The following is a 23,440-nucleotide window of genomic DNA, read 5'->3' as shown; positions in this document are numbered from 1 at the left end:
ATTCAATTACATTCATCTTTTGACCACCTTTGCTAGGAAAGCACTTGACATTTTGCGATAATTGAGTGGACTGTGTCCAGTATAGTGGTGGGTGAAAAAAAATCACGATTCCCTATCGCTAAACAAGGAAAACATCTTTGGGTTAGAATTGAGATCATGTGGCTCTTGAAAAGCAAAGCCAGTAGACGTCTTGCCTTCAAAAAAAAATAAAAACAGCTTGTAAATTTACTAAAAACATTACATGTTTTGCTTTTTCTTTCTAGAGTTTGTTTTTTTAATAATAATAAAACAATTCTCTGATCTGGATTTTTAATTGATGGTTCTTGTAGTGAAAGGGTTTAAAAAGTCATGGTCAGTTAGAAATTATATTTTTTTTAATAAAACTTGGTTCTCCCATTATTGCCAGAAAATTTGTCGAATTCTTTAATGAAATACTACAGTTCAGTTTGAATAAGTACTCGACTGATAGGTCTGACAACACTGCAATCAATGGATTTAAATATCATAAATAATATGTATTCATTCATCTAAGAAATGAAACGAATTTTTAAAGATATTTCAGGCAATTTGCATAAATTAAAAGATGCTTGAGCAAATATTTTCAAAACTATAAGCCCTCAATTTATGATTTTCAATTTTATCTCGTGAGTTCTCATAATAATTAGTCTCCGTTACAAATTGAGCCCACTCTGCAGGCTCACTTTCTCTTATATCTATTTGCCATTGATAGAAGTAGTCAGGATGGGACCTCCGATGACCTCTTCACCCCGATCACAAATTATTGGCCCAAAATAGAACACAGTCCTTTCTGAATTATTTCATTCCCCTAAATAAAGTCGGAGTCAGCGAAAACGTTTCCGTTTTAGAATTCGGAAGATCAAGTCCGCACCAAGATTCTCGATTCCCTTCTCCCAAAATCCATTCAACATTCAAGCTTCCTTAGATTTTTTTTTTCCTTTTCAATTCTATTCGAAGCTAGCGTGGGATTTTTTTTGTCTGTTTTGAAGTAGTTGGCAGTTCTGACTAGCGAAGCGATGGTCAATAACACTCTGACCCTTCCGGTCAATCGAATCTCTTTCTTTTTCCCCATCGTTTTTTTCCCGAGCACATGCACTGGAAGAGTGACTTTCCCCTTTTATCTTTGATTCGTTTCCCGTGGGTTTTCTGTAAACTTCCGTATTGTTCTTTTGGACACCCAAAATCACCTGAAATCGTCCCACTGACTTTTCGTTAAAAAAAAAAACCATTTCCAGCATTCTTAATGACTTCATTTGAATTAATTAAATTCTTAATTACTTCCAATCAAAAACAGAGGTCTTAGGAAACTATTCCAGACTTCACTTGGTATGGTGGTTGCAAACTAAAATTGGAAAGGAGTTTTTCGAAGGAGAATTAAGGTCTCTTCCGAGTCTATAACCGAATATAATTCATGGATAAATTATTATTCTTAAAGGGCTTTAATCTATTCATGATTCAGAGAAGTTATTCAAGCATAATTAGACCAATCGAAGCTAAGTAAACCGTAAATAACTTCATACATACGAATTTCTCAGAAATTTGCATTAGAAAAACAAGCGAAAAGAAAAACACTGCGCAATATTTCACTATATTCTAAACAAAACCAATTACTTTTCCCACGCGCATAATATGCTAGAATTGATACAGTAACACCCTCCCCCTTGCATATCCCCTCGTTGAAAACAACACCAACAGATTATAGATATTCCTATAAGTATTTCTTCTTAAAAAGGGGTATATTTGCGAGAAAAAGGGGCATATTTTGTCTATAAACCCCCGTAGATCTTAATAGGCTATTTGACCCCGAGGTTCTGGAACGCCATTGGCTTAAATAGTCCCCGCCCATCGCTAGTATGACGTCAAATTCTCTTCTATAACCCCCTAAACATCTCGGAGTGAAGCCCCAAAGAGTTTCGTGTGTGAAAGAAAGTCGGACGCGTTTTGGGTTTGGTTTCGAACGAACTTACTCAACTCTCTCTCTCACAGTCATTCTCCTTCTCCGCTGTAGTAAAACTATCAAAGACTTTTCCAAACTCTTTCTCACTCTCTCTTCGAACCAACTGGTGGCTGCAGTCCCAAACGCGACTCCTTAGAAGAAACTTTAGTTAAATCTTTCTAAACGAAACCTTAATATCTAAAACAGTCATGCAAAGTATATCAGCCCTAGTTTCCTTAACTTTCATTTCTGTCGCTTTGACCTGCGCCTCCTCAGAGAACAGAAGAAGTAATTCCGGAAATGGTTGGAGAGCTCCTCCACCACCTCCGTCATCAGCCTTGCAATTACCAATACCCATTGTTGACGGAGCTGTCGCCGCTTCCGGACCTGGACCATCCGAAAACGAACCCGATTTGAAATATTTTTGGGATGCCCAGGTAATTACCAATGTCGTAGTAAAAACAGAAATAATCGCTTGGTAATTATGGACAAAGTAACGTAGTAATTGCATGTTTTAACTGAGTACCGATATGCAAGGTTTATTACGCAAGTCCTGATCGAGTATTTTAATACTTGTGTTACTAAAAATTACTATGGGAAATTTGGGAAAAACCAAGCCGTTAGAAAGTAGAAAACATACCCCCTTTATAGCTATTGGCGTATAGATAAAATGCATACAAGTGTTGCCAGTCATTTTTGAGTGCATGCGGTTAAAGTTAAGAAACGGGGGTAATTTCTATAGCCCCTTTAGTTCACACTACCTATAGTGTGAACTTAGAAAAGCGCGAATTTATCTGAAATAGTACAGTACACTCGCAACAGTTGCCGATTTGTCAGCAAAAATCGGCCTAATCTGAACAAAACCGTTCAAAATTCCTGAAATTTGTTTCCGGAACCTTTTTCTTTAAATAGGAAAAAAAGAAATCCCTTTAAATTTAAAAGGAAGAGAATTCAGTCGTTAAATTTAATGAGTCGTGAGGGTAAAAGGCAATAAAGGACCCTCAGTCTGATTGTAATTAAATTTTTATCACCCCTCGGTTGAATTAAAATAGCCAATTTTCAGCAAGGAATGTATGCCGTTCTTGAGTCGGATATAATTTTATATCCAGGCGTTCAACGCGTTGAAATTTAAATTCATTCAATTTGTAATTGTTTTAGCAAGTTAATATGTAACTTAAAATAACTTTAAGAACTTGGCAATTATTGTGAATCAATTTTCACGCCATACGAAGCCCTAAACAGCTCCCTTTCGTTACCATATTTGCATATATATTAATGTTAATTTATATTTCTATATATAACAACAAAGGTATAATTATTCTTATAAAGCTATAGCACTTAACATTATTTACTAAGTTGTGTTATGTTCTTGTTATAAAATAGAGGTGGGGGGGGCAAAATTACAATTACTAAGGCTGTATGTATACGTTACATATATTGCAGCGGCAATAAACGCACTCAAAGGTTGAACTTCCTTCCATTTAAATGATCGTTTGAGGTTTTGCGTGTTTTTCGGAATACGTAGGCATTTTCTCATTAATTTGCACGCGAAACTCAAACCCCATTTTGTTCGGTCAATAATAATAAAGTTCTTGGTAAAGTTCAAAGAGTACTTAGTATATGTTATAGACCATTCCATTAAATGCATGCAGAGAAACCAACGCACATTGCCAGGGTCGCCATTTTAGGTAATTTCCCTGGCGCCAACCAAGAGGTAACACTACAAAAGGCGGGAGGCTGGTCAACTCGCTCTGCCTCTAGCGGTGCGTGCTTCCCAACCCAAGAAGGTGACCTCCCCCTGTCCTTGTGGTGTATGGTTCTCTTACCATCTTATGGCATTAATGGAATAGTCTATTTAACTTAGAAAGTCACGTGAACTTTGGTCTTACGAGATCTACTCGGTTAATCATTTCGAGTTGATTACTTTATTGTCCTGGTGGCAGGAGTTTAGAATAAAAGTCATTTAAGTAACATTTTTTTACCTCTCTAGTTGGAAAACATTTAAAACAAAAAAGTTCATTGGACTAAGAGTCCGAAAGGAGAGTTAGAAAATGCGGGAATTGAAGAGGGAAACCAACAAGAGAGTAGCAACTTTAGTCTCCTCTAGTTTAGAGAGATTTAGCGGCTCAATTAGAAATTCCTGATGACAGTTTGTGGAATGAGGGAGAGAGAGGAAGGGAGGAAGGGGAGTAAAGAAGCTAATTAGTTTTCCAATTCAAACTTTACGTAACGCGGGAACTACTGATTGACGTCGTGAAGCTAAAATCAGAAGCGAAAATCCATCCGGAAAAGCGCGCCAAAACTGCACCCGCGTGCTGACGCTTTTCTAAAAAGCGCGTGCAGCGAGCTCGAGCCATTTCCCGCCAAAATTTTCCGGACTAATATTTAAACATTATAGCAAAGTTATTTTCTCTCTGGCCTTAATGAGAAAATTTTCTGAAAATTGCCAAATAACAGCTAAAGGGGGGGGGGAATGATAGAGAGGTGGTAAATTTTATTTGCCATCGAAAAAATGTCAAAATTCGATGGTTTGTTAAAATATCTTAAGAAAATAAACTTGTATAGAACCGAACTCATTTTAAGGCAGATACGACAATACTTTTACTAATTAACATCCTTTCACAATATCACTTGCGCGAGAGGGTAGTCACTCAGAGAAATCTGAGTAAAGTAATTAGTAATTTGTTTACATGGAATCCGAGAGTGATTAGCTCCTCGATGCAAGGTTTTTTTGCATAAAAATTAAACGCGCTAAATAACAAACTAAAGTTAAACAATGCCAGGAATACGCTTGAGTTTTATTTAAATTATTATACTGATTAGCGAGAAATTTCATTTAAATTTATTCCTATGAAGACACTACTTAATTCTTTATTAAAGTATCCACTCTTGTAAAATGTAAAACATCTCTTAGAAAAGCAGTCCGTTAAACTCTTAGTTATTTTAAATATAACAATATATTTTCATATTTTAAAACGTTTACTTTGAACAAATAAAGATTTAAGTTAGTAAATATTTCATTTGTTAAATTTGAACAAATAAAAATTTAAAATTTAAATGTATTTGACATTCGCGCAACAAATTTACAACAGTTTAAAAATACCTCATTTCAATCTACGCAAATATAAATTTAACCCCAATATAGTATAATTAAAATGAGAAAATTGATTTCCAAAATTTCCTAAACACTAGACCTAAAGGAGAGACTGAACTATTCTCCTATAGCCGCCCGCAATCTTTGTCACATATTTCCCAGAATTCAAAAAAAACCAAATCAAAGTCATACGGATATGATTAAATAAATAAATGGGGAAGGGAAAATGAAAATCATTCAACTTGAATCGTTGAAGCGAGATACCGTTTATGGAATATACACGAGAAAGCTTTTAGATTGAAAACTATATAGAAAACAGTTTAGAAACTAACGCATTTCGCCGCGGGCTGTCGTTGTCGTTCCCTTATACCCACAATGCTATCGGCACTCCACGCTATTTATCTACAAAAATATGTTCTTCCAAGGATAATGAGTGCCAACTCTACGCCTTTTAAGACTCGAGAATAATAATTATATTTAATTAAAAGAAATAGTATTAATCAAAAATTTGATATTGGATATAGAAACTTAATTACTCCGCCATGCACCAGCGTTATTAGAAATTAGAATTATATATTTAATGACGTCATGGGATACTGATGTTTACGTCACAATGCAATAAACCTATAATGATCCATTTAAAACTCAAATTCAATTTCAGATATCCGCGACTTCGATAAACGTGGAATACAACGAGGAAATTGAAGTGTTTCGAATAAGCCAATGATAGGGCGACAAAACGTGCTTCTAAATTCAGATTTAACTCCAGTATTAGTTTGCTCTATATTTAATGTTAGTCTTATGGAGGAATAATAAAGAATTTAAAGCAAACTAAGATAGATTTCAGCGCGTTTCTTTCTTACAAATCGTTATTATTCTCCAGCGAATCGTTCAAATCACAAAATAGAGGGAAAGTTAGTACAAGCATAAGTTCATAAGATATGTTGGCCATAAGTATGTCACTGTTTACAAGCTGGAGTGAGGGAGGTAGGTCATAGATTCAGGGTAAAGTGAAGACGCCTGGTGTGGCGCTGCTGTCAAATTTGAGCTTAGTAATGCAGACTAAATAGAAAGATGGAAGTCCAGCAAAATTAAGCACTGAGTGTAGGACTTCAATTCTCGCTTCCGTCGTTCTCCCTCGAACTAGCTCGAGCTGTAAGTATAGGAAGTGTCATACTTATGGAAGGAACGTATCTTATGAACTTATGCTATAAAGGATATTTTGTTTCCTATGAGAAATACAACTTTTTGGGGTGAAAATACACGACGTGTTTATCGGAAACGTTTCGCGATGAAAATGATACGATCACTTTCAACTTAACTTCTTAGTAGGTAAAAGGCTTAATGATTTCGAGTCTCAAATTGTAAAAGTTTAAACCGTGAATTACCGTTAACTAGCGCTACCATTTTAGATTGATTTTTTAAAACGTGAAACGTAAGACGTGACGAAACTGAAATGACAAAATTGACGGGTTGGTTTTTTTCCTTCAGTATTTTGTCTTTCAGCGGCTTGGAAAGTCACTAAAATTCGAATATAAATTACGTGATATAGAGAATAATGGTAGTTTCCAAGTTGCTCAAAGAATATGTTAGTTTTTCATCGAGTATATAAAAGATTTGAAATGCGAGATGCTCGTCAGATAAATTTTTTATTATAAAATTCGTGCATCGTTTTATTTTTTTATTTTTTGCCCCAAATTTATTTTGCTGATTTTATAAAAATAAATTGAATTTCTTTCGAGAGTGAAGATAAATGAATAATAAATGTGTTTTTTCTTTTTCTTATTTACGATTTGATTAAATTTTAAATTGAATATATCCAAGTAATTATGGTTAAGATATATATGAATAGTTTTGCATCTAGAATGCTATATCAACCCAACAGAGAACGTATTTATACATAGTTTTCACTTAAATAAATTCCCCAGCTTAAACTTCAGCGCAGTGTTGTCAGGCCTTTGAGTCAAGTTGGACCTGCTAGCCTTTCTCTCCTCAATGGTTTGCCAACGGTCTGGCAACACTGGGGGAACGGCAGCCTACAATTTTACTTCATTTAATGGACATCAGTCCCAAGAATAATACCGTAGGAACGCTAAGCCTTTGTGAACGTAATAATTAAACGCTGCTGCAAAACAAAGTCATTCACACACGTTCACCTGACATTTCTCATTACAAATAAACCTCAATCCAATCTAATTCCAAGTTAGCCCCAACCAATCTCGGATTAGGCCTAACGTCGAAAACATCATTAGTCACAAATAAAGCCGGAGATGAAAAAAAGATTCTAGTGGTCAAGAAATACCCGCTATACAGACTATTAAGACAACTATTAACTTCCATACGATATTAGACCTAAAAGGGGTCATTCCAGCCAACCACCAAGGACCCTTGACCAGCGCGATATCGGCACAAAGAGGAAAGAATAATTAGGATGTTTTCAAGCCCGTACTCTTGACCGACCCCCGTTGATTAGGGTTTTCATCTACCCGTGGAAACCCGAGATGACCAATGTCCATTACAATCTCCTAGGGTTGCTCGGATTAAGTAGAACCCCGTGGTAACCTCGGTGAACCCCTCTGGGAGACCAACCATTTCGACTCGTTGACCACGCTTCTTCCCTTACTTAAACGTTACGGTTAATGGTTAAAGCTTACGATTGCTAAGACTCAATTGGTCAAGGTTCAATTCCCCGAATCTTAAGGGACACTCGCTGGGCTTAAAAGATTTTTATCATGATTTTGTTCGAGAATCAACGGGAGATTGGAGATTGACCAACGGCTATTTTCTCTCCAAAAAGATCATAGAATAATCTTTCCAAGGTATTTTAATAATACCTCTAGTTATTAGAGTTAAATGGACTAATTTAAATCTTTTACTTAACTTATTATTCTGTGGTTTGAGAATTTAAACATTTCTTTTTCTATTCAAACACTGATTATTCAAATTCAAGTTTAACTAACCCTTACCTGACTGATTACTGACGTTCACTAGTACTTAATTAGGGTGTTGGTATTCCAAAATCAATTCACGTATGCAGGCGAAAGCAATTAAATTATACTTAGGACCCGCAGATTATCGGAAAATGATCTTTTGGTTTTTTTTCGGTAGCTCTAAAGAAATTTAACCTTCAACGCCCCCAGTGAGATGTAAAATATCATCTAGGCCTTACAAGATTTTACTACATCGTTAAGGCTAATTTGAGCAGACTAGGGGGATTCATACCATTTACACAAGGAGACCAGGCTTCAGGTGTTACGCAAGGAGGCCAGACTCCCTGTTGGAGTCAATAGCCAGACCTCCTTGTGTAAATGGTATGAATCCTCCTTGTCTGAAAACGATGTAAACTTGCATACAATATGGTGTATTTGCTAAGGGTTCCAAGCTGATATTTACAAGAGTATTTGAGGGGAACATTGCTAAGCCTAATTTTAAACTTTAGGCCTAAACAATCTTCTCGTGATTCAGTTCGAGATAATTAAATTCTAAAGGTACCTTTAAGTTGGAAATTATATCTTGGAGTATTTTCAAGTATTTTATCCCTCGGTATATAATTTGCCAACGAGACATCACTCGGAGTCTATCCTCTATATAGTTATTGAACAACCATGCACACACCGGATATCCGCCCAAATTGGACTGACTCCCCTTTCTAATAAACTTCCGGAAGTGTCCATTTTCCCATGGCTTATTTACTCTGAAGCTGCGGGAGGAAACTCTATACGATTCCAAACTATCTAGTCTCGAGTCGTGTATGTCTCCCTTACACGTTGCAGCTGAAGGTTCAACAGATGAACGAGCCTTGGGGGCAATACGCTTTAAAAGAAAGAAAGCGTGTGTGCGCCCGGGGTCGAATTGATACGACCAGGGATGCAGGGAAAGAGACGAGGGACCACGAACGACCACGAGAAAGCAATGATCGGAGAGAGCGGGATAGACAAAGTCAAATTAACAAGTATCCTAGGGGATGACAAATCTCTTATCCGGGATCAGGATTATAAACCAATCAGATTGCACGCAACTTTGGGAAGACAGTAAATAATTATTAGACAATATGTGTTCGAATTTTCTATCTATTGACTATTACAGGAAGGGTACATTTTAAAGGTATACACTTGAGATGAATTTATCCTAGAATTATCTGACTTTAATCTTAACTCAGGTTGTTAATTTTTTCTTTTTGAATTTTTAAAAATTAATTAAACGAAACTGTGAAAGACCATTACACTAACCCATTAGTGAATTTTACGAGAACCAATAGAAAAATTTCTATTGTCCCATCGGGAAAACTTGGATAATCGCGAGACTTTTGGGAAAAAAATGGGGAGGCTTCCAATTTTGAGTGCGTTGAGAAATGATAAAAAATGGAAGCTAAGTAAGTGGCTCACCCCTCCCCATGCTCCCACAGCTAAGCCTAACTCGAAGATATCTCGAACACAAATTCTTTCAAATTATAGCTAAATTCTCTCGAGTCTACACCGAACATTTTCGTAAAAGATAAGAAAGACGAGACACACTCGGATCGGCTTAATAGAGATATAGCTTACGTGAGAAACCTGATTGAAAAATCGCTATTCTTCATTTCCTGGGATTCAAAAGTTTCCTTCCTCTAGTACTTCCTCCTCCCACACTCTGAGGACATATTTGATATACTATTTTCTCCCAGATCGAAAAACGACAGGACCAAGATCAAAGATTTCCATTTCTATAAGACCTTTTCTTACACTGAAGAAGGTCACCCCCTATTTTTTTTTATTTCGTCATAAAGCCCAAATATAACCCGTTTCAGCTTCTTCCAAGGATTGAATCATGATACTAGAATTATTCATGTTTGAAAAATAAATTTCTTTCCCAAAAAAAACGGTATAACGTACGTAGGATGTTCTTTTGGGTGGAATTTATATTGGGGTTTACCTTGGTATCTCGGGAGAAATGAAAATACTTTTGATACAAATATGTCAAGCTATTTTGGTCTTTACTCTTTAAATACGTTTTAAGTTTGTAATTAAGTAAATATATCATAAGCACGAATCTATTTATATGGATCATAAGTATGTCACAGTGGTTAAATAACGTATTTTCTCTTATTTTATCATTCCAGGAACAACCACAAGTACAACGTTTACTGATGGACCGTTTGGTTGCCCTTTTGCAAGGACGACAAGTACAATCCGGTGGCAGCAACGCCTTGGACAGATTGGAAGGCGAAGAGATGGTCGTCCCAAGCAAGAAACAGATCCGTTACCACCAATGCTACTTCAACCCAATCTCTTGCTTCCGCAGACGGAAATAGACGCCGAACCATTTCCCCGCGGACATCATATTCAGATCGCTCCTACCACCTTCTCAACCTTTGACCTCTTAAACCCCCTAACCCTTTTATAAAATTCCAAAAATACGACAGAGAAAAACATTCATGGGTTTAATTGAGCTGCGTAGAAACTTTTATGACTGGTATTAATTGCACAATTTTAATTTAATTTTAACTTAATTATACCTAGTAATGTTTACGCTGTAGCCATGCAAAATATTTAAATATAGCTTTAAGTTTTTTTAGAGATTTCAACTAAAAAATAATTATTATTCAAAGTGTATTAATATGTTTTAATTTTTGTACCTAGATAAAATCTGATAACGGCCCTAATTTTAACATTAGTATTTTTATTCTATTATTTTAATATATTGTAGGTATTTTATTTATAAATTAAAACTAACTTAAATGTAAAAATTAAATACTAAATGGTCGAAAATATTTTGTAACGTAACGTCTATAAATAAATAGAAGGTAAATTCGGTGCCCGTTTGATTCAATCGTCTTTTTAATACGTTACCCTCCCTTTAATTTAATTTAATTTAATTAATCATGTACGGATCTTAATTAAGATTTAATTTACTTTGAGATTAAAAGTCCAAGATTGAAAATCTTTTAATTCAAACCGAAATTAATGCGTTTCGGTGGTGGTAATAAGAATTTTTTTCTACTCTCTTGGTTTGTTAATAGCGGAAAAAATACACGGCTCATTAGCTTTTCCTCTAAAAGAAAATTGTACGTGGAAATTAGACTATTTTTCAAAGTTAATCCTCTGCAAACGTATGTTCTGAAAGATATCTACGAATCAGTTGGTATAAAAAACCAACCCAGCGATGTCCAAAGTTAAATTAAAATTTAATTTGAAAAATAATAAGAAGGGAATCTATGTATACCATCTTTGGATCTTATATAATTCCCATAGAAAAGTCTATGGCTATGTTTTGAATTTAAAACAGTGTTAGGCCTAAAATTTCAAATTTAGGCTTAGCAAATATTTCCTCTTAGCTTTCGCGCCTTTTTTTCCAGCATTCCTTTCGTTTCTCTATTTACAATCAGTCCCTATTTTGACACAACCTCAAAGAATTCGGCGCAGGACAACAGGTGTCCCAGCACAAAGAATGAAAGAACAATTGAAAAAGGATTACAATGAAACAAAAAGTAAGACAAACAGTCTCAAAGAGAGAGAGGGAGAGGAAAAAAGAAAAATGGTGGGAAAACAGTTGACGAGGATTAAAGACTTTTATTTATTACATTCCAAAGCTAAAGCCGAAGCCAACAGACACTACGAAATTAAAAACAACAAAAAAAGTGCTAGGGAGAAAACCAACAATCAAAAGGAAGCCGAATATGTCAGAGAAAAGAGATTAAAGAACGCTAAGCCTACTTCAAAAGTATTTTCGACTTTTCCCTTCCTCGCGTTAACCATGATGTCTTTAACCACACTGTGGTAATGTACATTCCAGCTGTACTGTACATACCGTTAGATATCTCAAACTACCTCTGGGTACGGTTTGTCGGACATTGGTGGATCAGGAAAGTCCATTTTTACCATCCCATATTGAAACAGCAGTAAGTATAAGCATAGTTAGCCTTGGTCAAACTCAAAACCTAGTAGTACTAACTGTAATCAAAGTTTGGGATGAAATGTACAGTAGTGTAGATTCGTAATAACAGTTCCTCTACAATCTCATTCTGGGATCTTGCCGATGAAAATGAGAAAAAGTGGGAAAGAAATGGTATGTTTTCGAAGAGTTTGTTCATTTCACCCATGAATATCTAGCTCTACCATATATATGGGAGATTGAAGTTCCCAAAGATTTGGAAAGCTATTCAGAGACGCGGATATTCATGGTATGGTACGCTGTAATGAATAATGTAGGGACAGTTTCAGAAGGAACGGGACAGTAGTCCCTTTCATTCTAGAGAACTATGGGGTAGAATGGTTTCTTTTCTCAGAGAGAGTGTCAACGGACTTAGGGTGTCCCCTGGAGGATCGGACATCTCATTCTGGGTATCCTCCTAACGCAACGTTTCTATTAAGAAAAGACGTCTCATCTTATGGTAGTCGAGGAATAATAATATTGCTAAGCTGAGAAAGCTTTCAGATACTAAGACCAAATGAAAATGAGAAAGAAAAAAAAATGTTCAGATGCTAGGCATGGTGGGAGTAACCGTCCGTAACTCATATTCATTACTCGTACACTGTTTCACACAAGGGGATTCAAAGATACTGGTCAAAGTAGTCAGGCATCTAATTAACATTCTTTTTCTTTATCTTGGGGGAGGGTTAGTTCTCGGAAATTACGGGTTTAGCTAACTCTGACATGAATGTTGTGACGTATCAACTAGGATTACATACATTGTGTAACCATTTTTTGCAATGTGTGGAAAGAGATAGACTAATCATTGTATATTGCTAATAATCTTATCTCGCGGCGCGTTGAACCTTGAGCGCGCCTGGGAATTTGCGTTGCTGTCAACCAATGAAACGACAGTTTTAGAAAGACGCCATCAGAATTATGAGGCGTGACGGTTGTTAGTTCTCAAGCCCGGCCCATAAGGCCCATATAGAAATTAACATGGTGTATAAGTGGGCACAATAATTCCAATTAGCGCTATGTATTCCTAACTGCGCGTGTTATGTACCCTTTACTGTTAAGAGCATCAAAGTCGCGACGTTGCGAAGTTTTTCAAACTTCACTCATATGGGAATTCTGTCCAAGTCGAATTACTAACTTGCAGATAGGGCGTCATCTACCTTGCTACAGACTATCTTGAGTAGTTAATATTAAACACATAAGATTATTTTAAATTATTAAATCGCGTATTTATCTTAATCAAAAATGATTCAATTGAAGTAATTTAGAAACTCAATGGTGTGGTTTAAGTTACAAATTAACCACAAAAACTAATCGATGAAAACATACAACTACTTGCTCACAATCCATCGAGGGGGTATTCACTCTCAGTGTCCTTGTACACCGATTACGACGTAATCTTTACTTTTACGTAAGGGTTTAAAAGATTACGCATAATCAGTTTAAGGGCAAAGCGTCTATACCTACTACTACGCCTAGTGACTTGCCCCTCGAAAAAACCTCAACCTCCAAGGTTACGACTTTGAGGACATCCCAATGTTGTTTCTCAGCAACCCTTGTTCCAGGCAATCGATCCTTAACGTCAAACACTCGACTGCAGCGAACCCTATCTGTAACCCAAGAACTAAAAGACAAATTAAAAACTGTTAATACAGAAATTAAAAAAAAAATAATTAACAATATTCTGCCATTAATTAACAGGTGGCAATTAAACCAATATGAAATTGCGAAAATGAAAAAAGACATTAGTAGTCATTTTATTGAACGTTTTACACCGAAAAAAATTGTTGATTTGCCAAGTTAATTGATTTTAATTTAAAATATAAAGATAAATAATTTTACACATTATAAACTTAAACTAATTATTATAATTTTATGTTCACCTAAAAATCGACTAACATTAAATTACATCCCCAAAAGTTATTTAATTCGGATATTAATTAACATTAACAAATTTAATACATGTCGAAATCAGTTCGATGGGTATCATTGAATAAAGTGGAAGGTATAGATACCCCATTTTATGGATTCCCCCCTATTCCCTTCATTCATTGATACGGGACGAACAAACCGACATTTTTTTAGGGATATACCGCAAAACTTTCGGAGAAGACAGGGAGGACTAAGATCGAAGATACGGAGAGGACTTTATCATTACGTCACTTCCGTCTGAAACAAGAGACGGCGTTGAAATAACATCTCCAGAACATTTTGCCTTCTCCACGGCGGTGTAATTCCATTTGTTGTCCAATGGCTCCTTCCGTACGCAGGGCTTTATGCAAAGCGTGCATCAACTTGTTTAACAGCATCGTTGACCGTTTCCCAAACTCCATCTTTAAGATTTGGTTTTCACGAGAAAAATTTAATAAATTCACTTCAATTTCAAAATGGAGGGTGAAATTACGGGCATGCGTAATGGAAACGTGTGTGATCACGTGCAAGCAGAGAAAATTAGGCTTAAGATAGTACTGGCAACACTTAATTCAATTTGCCTATATGAAAGAACTCCCTTAGGGTTTTCCTGAAATATATTTTGTAAACACAATATTGTAATTGTTTACTAAGGGTAACAAAAAATAGATATTCAATTAAGGTAGACTAAAATTAACCCTTAAAAACCTAGAACCATAGTCGTAAATGCAACTGAACCGCTTTGTTCTACTAACACCGAATCCGGTGATGTTAGGCAGGCATTTATTTGTAGAGGAACGCTGGATACATCGTCATACACTATATGTATCCAGACTGGTACCACCACCAAACTCCTAAAGGCTATAATACTCTATGGTATAGTGGCATTTTTACGCTCTACATATAAGGATAGGATATAGAGCTCTTCTTTTTCAAGGTTGAGCTCTTAAATCGTTATGAGCATTAAAGGCAAGGTACTTTAAGCCTGAAGGAGCAAATTTTCGCCTTGACGAGACTCTACTGTTCATTTAACGACCCAAATTGTTAGAATTTCTTAGGATCCCCTTTTCTATTTAAGCCTAAAGTTTTCGATTTTTTTTGCAAATTCAGCGCAAATAAAAAAATACCCTCAAAATTTTGCCCATTTCTTATCTTTTTCTTTAGAATTTTTTGGGGGAGGGGGAAATAAATTTCTCGATTTTTCTTTACATAAATTTGTGCAGCAACTTAACTTACTTTTAACTCTCTAGTTACTTCGAAGCCGCTCAAACACTATGGCCACTTATTAGATTTATATTTTACTTCACACTTTTTCGCTAAGACCAAATAATAACCAAAACAAAACCTTAATCGATTTCGGGGTCCATACATGAAGTTGAGTTTGCAACGCGTCTCTAAGCTTAGAAACATAGGTTGGTTGCCAATTATAGAACAATTTTTTAGTCTGCCTGGAATTCACTAAGGGTTGAAATTCCCAGGGAAATATATTATAAATTGTTTCATAGTACGTGGGAAAAGTGTACACAAAGAACTTTTCAACTGGGAAGAAAATTCTTTAGCTTATATTATTTTGCATAAAGTGTCCCCAAGGTTTTAACCAAGGTGAGAGTCACTCACCCTCCGAGTCCCATCACAAGTTTAAGTTTCTGAAAACAGACTGAAATATTATCCAAAGGAAAATTCTAATGTGAAATTGCTCATTAGAAACTTTTAATTCAGTGACTGTTTTTATATTGTTTTCAAGTAAAAGTTGATGAGTGACTCGCCCCTCGGTTAGACCACTTATTTTAACAACCCCCTGAAGAGCGAAAATAAGCGAAAGAAAACATTCTGGTTAAGTTAAGCTTTTCATTTAAAAATAAGCCAAAGTGGGCCACGTTTGAGGAAGCCACCATATTCGAAATTACTAATTAGAATTTAAAACTAATTTAAACAACTCCCATACACCCTTAACCTGAATAGTCCATACTAACTATATTCCAATTAACTAATCTCTTAAATTACCCTGATCTACATTACACCGTTCACTAACCACATTTTATTAACGATGAAAATCCGAAGATATTTTATTACCAATTTACTTAGTTTCGAATTTCTTCCACAGTCCACCCACGTCATTTGAAATCTCCACCAAAGTTTATATTTAGCTACGGTAAACCTATCTCTTCTGTATCAAACTAACTTTACACTAAATTCAACCCCTAAACTTGCCCGCTTTCCAAAGGTAACTCAAACAACCCAGGCTAGTCTGAAACTAAATTAACGCGAAATTTAAGTTTAAAAAAGTTTTATCAAACACTTTTTTACGCGATGGAATTCTAAGTCACGAGATTTGAGGGTCGTTATTGGGTAAATATGTTGGAACCCAAATCTAGTTGGTCAAACTGTGTCATTCGGGTCATGTACAGACAGTACCTATACGCTAAATCCTTGATAATCCTTTGGTTAGCTTGAAAAATTGACGAACTACGTTCCTAGAATTCACCGTATATTTTAAAAAATATAGGTTGGGATCATTTTGATAATAACAAAGTGGGGTTCATTGTTTTTGATAAAAAGGGGTCTTGTAAAATAGTGATATTCATTAGCCCCTAAAATTCATAAGTAGATAGTTCACTCGCCTAGATTAAAATATTTGGCTAGTAAATTTAATAAGGAATCCAGGTCAATTCGACTCAGTTCAATGTCAAGGGATTTCCATTAGAATATTTTTTTAGAAATATTTATTTCAAAATCGAAATAATACTTTTTTTAAATATAGATAAAAAATAAATAAATAGAGGGGTCAACTGTACATTTTTAAAAAATCAAAATAAGACCGAAAGGTCGGTCATATATGAGCCAATAGCATTACCAGGAAATACCAGGAAGTCATTGGCTTTGGGGGAATACTCCCCAAAAAGGAAATATATCTAACCTAAGATATTCCCAAATCAAATTCAAATTATTCGCGGTTCAAAAAGTTCAATTCCATATAATAAAAATGGTATAAAATATATCCAAGGAGGTTGAAAACTAACAGGAGTGGTAGTATTAATTGTCAATACTAGCGAAATTACCTTCGACTAAGCTTCGCCTCTAACTAGTAAAACAATAATAACCTTAGCATCATTTATAAGGTTTCTAAAGTATAAACAATTCCGTCTTCGGAATAAGGTCTTTGCTTACGTGTCAATATACTCAGAGAGTGTAATCAACTCGTAACAAAATACAGGTTTTTAAGAAACCCACTCTACTCTACTCTACTAATAATTCGATTAAGTAAAGAGAACGCGTTTCGAATTATAATCCAGATTGAACGATAATTTTCTTAAGGAGAACGTATATATTTGATTAGTGGTAAACATAGAAAAGGTTCAATGCGATTACAATCCATGTCAGATTAATTAACTTTTATACGTGATCTTAATTTAAATTAATAAAAATTATCTAATAGCATTATCGACAAAATAATGGTTTTCTAAAAAAAAAGGTTATAGGTCAATTCCGCATTTATTTCACAATTACGTGACAAACGACGAAATTATCTATCTCTATTTCAAACGATTTCAACACAGCTGCAATTTAATTTTCAAAACGCTGACATAACTTTGGGGGTGAAGGGTATGAATCATGCATTCAAACTGAAACTAAATGACAGCCTAACAACTAATAACAGATCAAAACATACCCTCGAAATCTCTCCCGTTCTTGTTTCTGGACTCATGTAATTGTCAGGGCCCGATCGGCCACCGTGCAAAGTGGACGAAACAAAGCCCAAGAGAAATATCGCACCCAACAAGGAGACGACGATCATCGGAGAGATTGTGTTCATTTTGCAGAGAAATCGTTAACTGAGATTCGTAAAATATTTTCCTTCCGTTGATAGAGTTATTCAAATTTTAAAATTTTATTATAATAGACTGTTGATGGTGGCGGGGTCACGCGTGGCTAGGATTCACGACGGGACAGAATGGTTCTTCGTAGGTCCATCCGAGCGACCAAAGTCCGAATGAGCGCGGAGAGAAAACTACAAAGTTGAGGGTAGTGGCGAGGCGGCGGGGGAAAAAGAAAGTTCGAGGGCGTCTTTTTGGTCCAATCAACAGGTTTTTGTTCGAGGTTTTTCTTCGATCTTTTCTTTTGGCTACCTTTATCAGAATCAACTTGAAGTTGCGTGTCCAAATAGGTAGGTGATTGTGATGTACAGTATAGTATATAGAGAAATGTCGATTTCTCTTTCGCGTCCCGCGACTCTTACTGACCAAAGTCGAACGGTTAAATGAGAGAAGCGTCCCGAGCGCCGTTTTTTATAAGCAAACACTGCGGGGATTCTACATCAAAATTCTCCATTTTCTTCCCCTTTTCAAGGGATGCTGACATTTCGAAACTACTGACACGCGTCAAACAAACGTATTTTCCATCTCAATGAGTGACAATTAATGATTCTGAGTCTCCAATAAGGGACACTGAGTGATTTTGAGCCTCATTGAATGACGTTGAGTGCACTGAATCTCACTGAATGACGTAGAATGATACTGAGTGACACTGATTGATATACATTGATATATACCTCAAGAGTGACAACGATTGATTCTGAGCCTCAATGAGGGACACTGGGTGATTCTGACTCTTTCTGAGCCTCATCGACTGATGCAAACATCCAAAGACGTTCCTTCAACTTCCCTTGAGAATATCCCATATAGGCAAAATGTTAAATGGTTTTGGTGCCGGGTCCCTCCTAGGCTAGCTTCTCCTACCTACTCCTCTTTCTACATAGAAATAATAGCGTTCGAATGAAGCTTGGCCTAAAAGGCAAAAGCGGGACTTAGTCCAGAAAGGAGTGGGGACACGTGCTTGGTGACAATGACGTGGGATTAACCAAGGATACGCTAATTAAATTCCATATTTACACATGAACAGTATGGTATGAAGAACTTATTTGATATTATACCCCGCGACCCGAACTCACCAGCTTAAATAACGACTTTGTACTACACCAACCTAACCTTCATAAACCAATTTCGTAATTAAAGGATCGTTATTAATTCCACTATCTAAACTTTCTCAAACTCGTCATAATTAAATCAGAAAATTTGGAACTTATATGGATAGATATTTTTTCACCCTTGGGGGAAACGCAAAATTCACCCCCTGCCCTTTCTCATTGCAAAGTTTTCGAGCCCTCAGTGAGTTATCCAAGTTACTCGAGTATACTTACTAGTTCAAAGTGAACTGTTAGCCTTTCTCCCCCCACAATATTTTCACTGACAAACTATTTTAAATTAGACTTTCCCTTTAAAATGGAAATGAAACCATTGACCAAAAATACTTTTAAATAATTCAATTGAACTTTTTTGCGTCCATTCACCATTGGTCGGACGTTACATTTCCACTTTAAGTGACATTAAAGAATACAGGCTAGCTTATAAAATACAGTTTTATTTTTAAATCGCGACATTTGAAGTCGAAACGCGTTTCTGCGCGAGTAAAAGGCGATGAAAAATTGTCAAATGATTTCTTTTTTTCCCTTCATTTTTATTAGATTCTCGAGTAAGTTAAAGTGGTGTCCGGCAGAGAGCGAAAGAAAGAGAGAGAGAGAGAGAGAGAAGAGAGAAATAAAAGAGAGAAAGATTGGTTGCCTACACAGTAAAGAGTTCGAAAAAGCTTTTAGTTCACGGGGCTACTTTGACATGCTTGACCGAAGTAACAAGCAGCCTTTTATTATATATTTTCACACCCCATGGACATTGCACAAAGATATTTAATAAGGAACCTTAATAATAATAATAATAATAATAATAATAATATAATAAAAACCCCACCATACACACGGTATTCGGCGAGGTCCGAGCTAAAGGTGCATGGGTTATTCGTCTAAGGGCTTGCTCTCTTAAACTCGTATGGGACATATTTTAATTCAGTTTATAAATTTATATAAAAACAAGTTAATAGCGGATATTGAAGCTTGATTTTTAAACGTTCTCTCGATCGAGTTTCTCCAAGTAGGAGGAAGTGATAAAGATTTTTTAGATGCAGCGTTAGGAAGTAACCCTTTGCCCTTTTTGGGAAAGAAAAAGGATGAGAAAATCGGTTATCCTATACTGCTAGCGGAAGTTGAACCATACCACAGTAAAACCACATCTCTTTTCTTTTTTAATTATTTGCCTCGATGTAATTTCCCCACAAAGCAGAAAAATAAAAACGGAAACACTGACCCTATCTTGACCTTGTGTTTTTGGTTTTCTTTTTTAACTAAATTGGACAGTATATACATAATTTTCTATTACGATATGGGTTAGCTAACTATTTGAAACCAGGTATACTTTTTGTGACGTCATATTCATGATTAATATGTCGAAAGAAGAGGCGACTCAGTACAAATACGTTTTACGTGGGATGTCTTTCTAAATAATCCCTAGCCAATGTCCCTAACCCCAAGTCTTTAATTAAGGGGACAGCTTTGGAGTTGTGAAAACGATCCCCTAACTGACCCTTAGCTAGCTAAGTAAGTGGGAGTAGGTACTCTGGAAATAACTCTAAGGGTCTCCCTCCCGTCTTCTACGCAAAACGTTAAAGCTTACTTAAAAGTTCAGTCCTGGAAATTATGACTCGTAAACGATCACCCGGAGTTTACTCTAAGCGATAAGTTATCTACAAACCATTTTTGAAAAGATGCACGGGATTTGGAGAAAATTCCGATTGGAACGAGAGAGGGGGGTGAAAAAAGTTTGGAGTCTTGTTAAAAGGATTAAGAGAAACTAGATTAAACTGATGCAAAGACACGTATATAAAGTAATCGTGGACGTTCAATTTCTTATTTTCACTTTAGAATCTGTCTTAGTTAAATTACGTGGTGGTTTTAAAGTGCAATTATTTTTAATTTTAAAAGAGTTTTAAATAATATTTTTCAAGGTTTAAAAGCTTGTAGTTCGGTTCAATTCAGATAATTCAGTTCCAAACCTGCAGGAGACGCTCTATAACAAATTACTGGCAACACTGAAGCGCCTGGGGAGAGGAAATTGCTCTAGAAGTTCCTAGAACCTTGGAAATAATATAAAATTTAAGTTCTTGTGTGATCTATATGAATTTCATCCATATAGATTATTCCGTATTGATTGAATAATGGTTTCTTTACGCGTTCTTAGCGATATCTGCAGGCAAGAATGCAAAAGTGGCATTAGAATTAATTTAATTATATAATGCTAACCTTTTGGTTGACCCCTGGGTATGAAAATACATAACTTTATATTCAAACCTACGTATCCAATTACAAATAAATCAATATATTGACAGAGAAACTATTGTACTCTATCTATGGTACAATTTTAATTATATTTTAATAAAAATGGTAAGCTTGTTAATTATATTTTAATGAAAAAATAAGCTTAATTAAAATTAATTAAATTTACTACGACATTATTACCAAATATTATAGGTTATATAGTGAAATGAAATAGATGGCACTGTAGTAGCGCAGGGTATATAATTTGAAACATAGTTAATAAATAATTATTCGTAAAAATTAAAATTTAATATAAATAAGTATCAACGGGGAAGATGCCTTACAGGGGCAAACCTCGCCGTGTTAATCCTACGAGCGCCTGTAGAAATGTTTAACCCGCAACACACCAGTGTCCAGGGTGAAGCTAACATTAAGGCGTATAATAAAACAATATTTTATTTAGCTGGTATATCTAGTATTATTTATAGCTTTCTATAAAAGGTAACAAACTTAAATTTAGTACAGTTAATTGGCTGCCAATTAAAATACTTCCTTTCTATTGGTTGACAGTTTGACATTGACAAGTACAAAGAAATGAGAAATGATTGAAAATTATTCCAAATGACAAACTCAAAATGAAAAATTGAACATTTGAAATAATTTAAATAAAAAAATCAGAAAGTTCAAGTTTGACTTGTTTACGATTTAATATAGAAAGATATGTAATGTACGTGTACTATGTCAAAGGTCAATATGAATCAAAAAGATTCAGAGTGTTGCCACAAAAAAGGGTTGCAGAAGAGGTAGGGTGGTGGAAGTAGAAGGGTTGACCGGGGAAGTTTCGCAATTAAGAGGCCGTTGGACAGTTTGTTTGGGAACAGTCAGGAACTTCATAGGATAGCCGCGGGGTGCCCTCGGCTCTATTAACTCGCTGTTGCCAATACGGGTCAGGGTATAGAGATAAAAAATATAGTGGGGTCGAGTCCTCGAAGGTCGAAGCTGTAACACTACAGTAAAGACCCAAATTATACAGGGATTTTTACAAAACCTGAAGCCCATTTTTCATTTCAAAATTCACTAACGGTTTAACTAATTTAATTTCCTCTTTTATTTGTAAAAACAAAAATTCTTGGCTGGTCCTCCTTAGAGTTACAAAGTCTTTAATACCGTAATTAGAAACATAATTACAATACATGTTCTTTAGAATTAAAAGATAGGTACTTGAAGGTCATTTTAAACTAATCCCTAGGGAATGTCACTATAGTTCTTGAAGAGAAGACTGTCTGTTTAATCCGAACCTAGTTGAAACTGACCAGCAGAGTTTAAACCTAGCCGAGTGAGAAGACTGTATACACTTTAAAAGTTTGCCTAAACGACACCAAAGTCAATCCTTTGGGCTCTTTTAAAGGGGTATAGCCAAGAAAATTGCAGCTAGAGATAGGGGCCTAGTGTCATTTTTTTCTTAAACTTAAAGACCTTGGAGACTCGTATAGAGATTTTCTCTCTCACTCAAAAGTAAAATCAGAGAAGCCAAAGTTAAGGCGCGGAAAATTATTATTATATAAAAAGAATAAAATAATATCTCGGTGACCGCTTCAAAAAACCTGACATTGTTTCAACAACAACAAAAAACGTTCCCATGAAATTTAGAATTTTTCTTCTGTCAAGTTTACTTCAATGCGGAGGGAAAAGTAGGGCGTATGAATACACATTGTAAATACTCGTAGAAAATAAATAGCGTTTATCATGTGAACGTGAATACGGGAAGACCAAAAAAGGCCTCAAAGCTGTTGAAATCCGATAACGAGAATAGAATTGGATCATCGAAATAGCTTCGATGTAACGCTCTCTTTCCTCGCAACCCTATTAACCAAGGCCCGTTCCCGGGAGATTGCGCGCAATCTTTGCCCTTATAAAAACCAATATGGCGGCCCCCATAAAAGAAATGGAATTAAGAAACGGAATCTTCCGTTTGTTTCAGAAACGGCATACAATACTAGAATTATTTTCATCTTTGAATCATGTCGTATATACCCAAAATAATTTGGCATCAAATAACAAGGATTTTTTCATTTTCATTTCAAAATAAATTTGTTTTCCAAGTAAATGCTATACTTATAGAAAATTTAAAATGAATCAAATTTTTTAGAATATTGAATTACCTACTATTTTATTTTATTTTTTTCCCCGATTAAAATTCGTTATTTAAAGGGATACGGTTCTTTTTACTCTCTTCAAAGAAAAAGCGCTATTGTCAACGCTTTCCTGGAACTAATAATTAATAACTTCGTGCTACTCTCCCTTTAAAAACCTAGCTTTTTCCACCCAATTTAAAAAACACCGATTAAAAGGGAAATGGTTGTTATAACCTCGT

At 35.6% G+C, this 23,440-nt stretch overlaps 2 protein-coding genes across 2 annotated transcripts; one reads left to right on the top strand and one right to left on the bottom strand.

The window, feature by feature from the left end:
- Positions 1-1,905: 1,905 nt before the first annotated feature.
- AstC (Allatostatin C) lies at positions 1,906-10,851 on the top strand. Its single transcript, XM_089855975.1, has 2 exons — positions 1,906-2,391; positions 10,147-10,851. The coding sequence occupies exons 1-2, from the start codon at positions 2,164-2,166 to the stop codon at positions 10,336-10,338; spliced, it is 420 nt and encodes a 139-aa protein (XP_089712101.1). The 5' UTR covers positions 1,906-2,163; the 3' UTR covers positions 10,339-10,851.
- A 2,844-nt stretch (positions 10,852-13,695) lies between these two features.
- AstCC (Allatostatin double C) lies at positions 13,696-18,982 on the bottom strand. The gene is made up of 2 exons (XM_089857795.1): positions 17,536-18,982; positions 13,696-14,287 (listed from the first exon to the last, which is right to left on the bottom strand). The coding sequence occupies exons 1-2, from the start codon at positions 17,677-17,679 to the stop codon at positions 14,114-14,116; spliced, it is 318 nt and encodes a 105-aa protein (XP_089713921.1). The 5' UTR covers positions 17,680-18,982; the 3' UTR covers positions 13,696-14,113.
- Positions 18,983-23,440: the final 4,458 nt, after the last annotated feature.

This window comes from Phalangium opilio, unplaced genomic scaffold, assembly GCF_054372755.1.
Source record: "Phalangium opilio isolate 3A_F unplaced genomic scaffold, DU_Popi_V2 ptg000011l_1, whole genome shotgun sequence".
Lineage (NCBI taxonomy): Eukaryota > Metazoa > Arthropoda > Arachnida > Opiliones > Phalangiidae > Phalangium > Phalangium opilio.
This window is presented reverse-complemented; position numbering and strand designations above follow the sequence as displayed.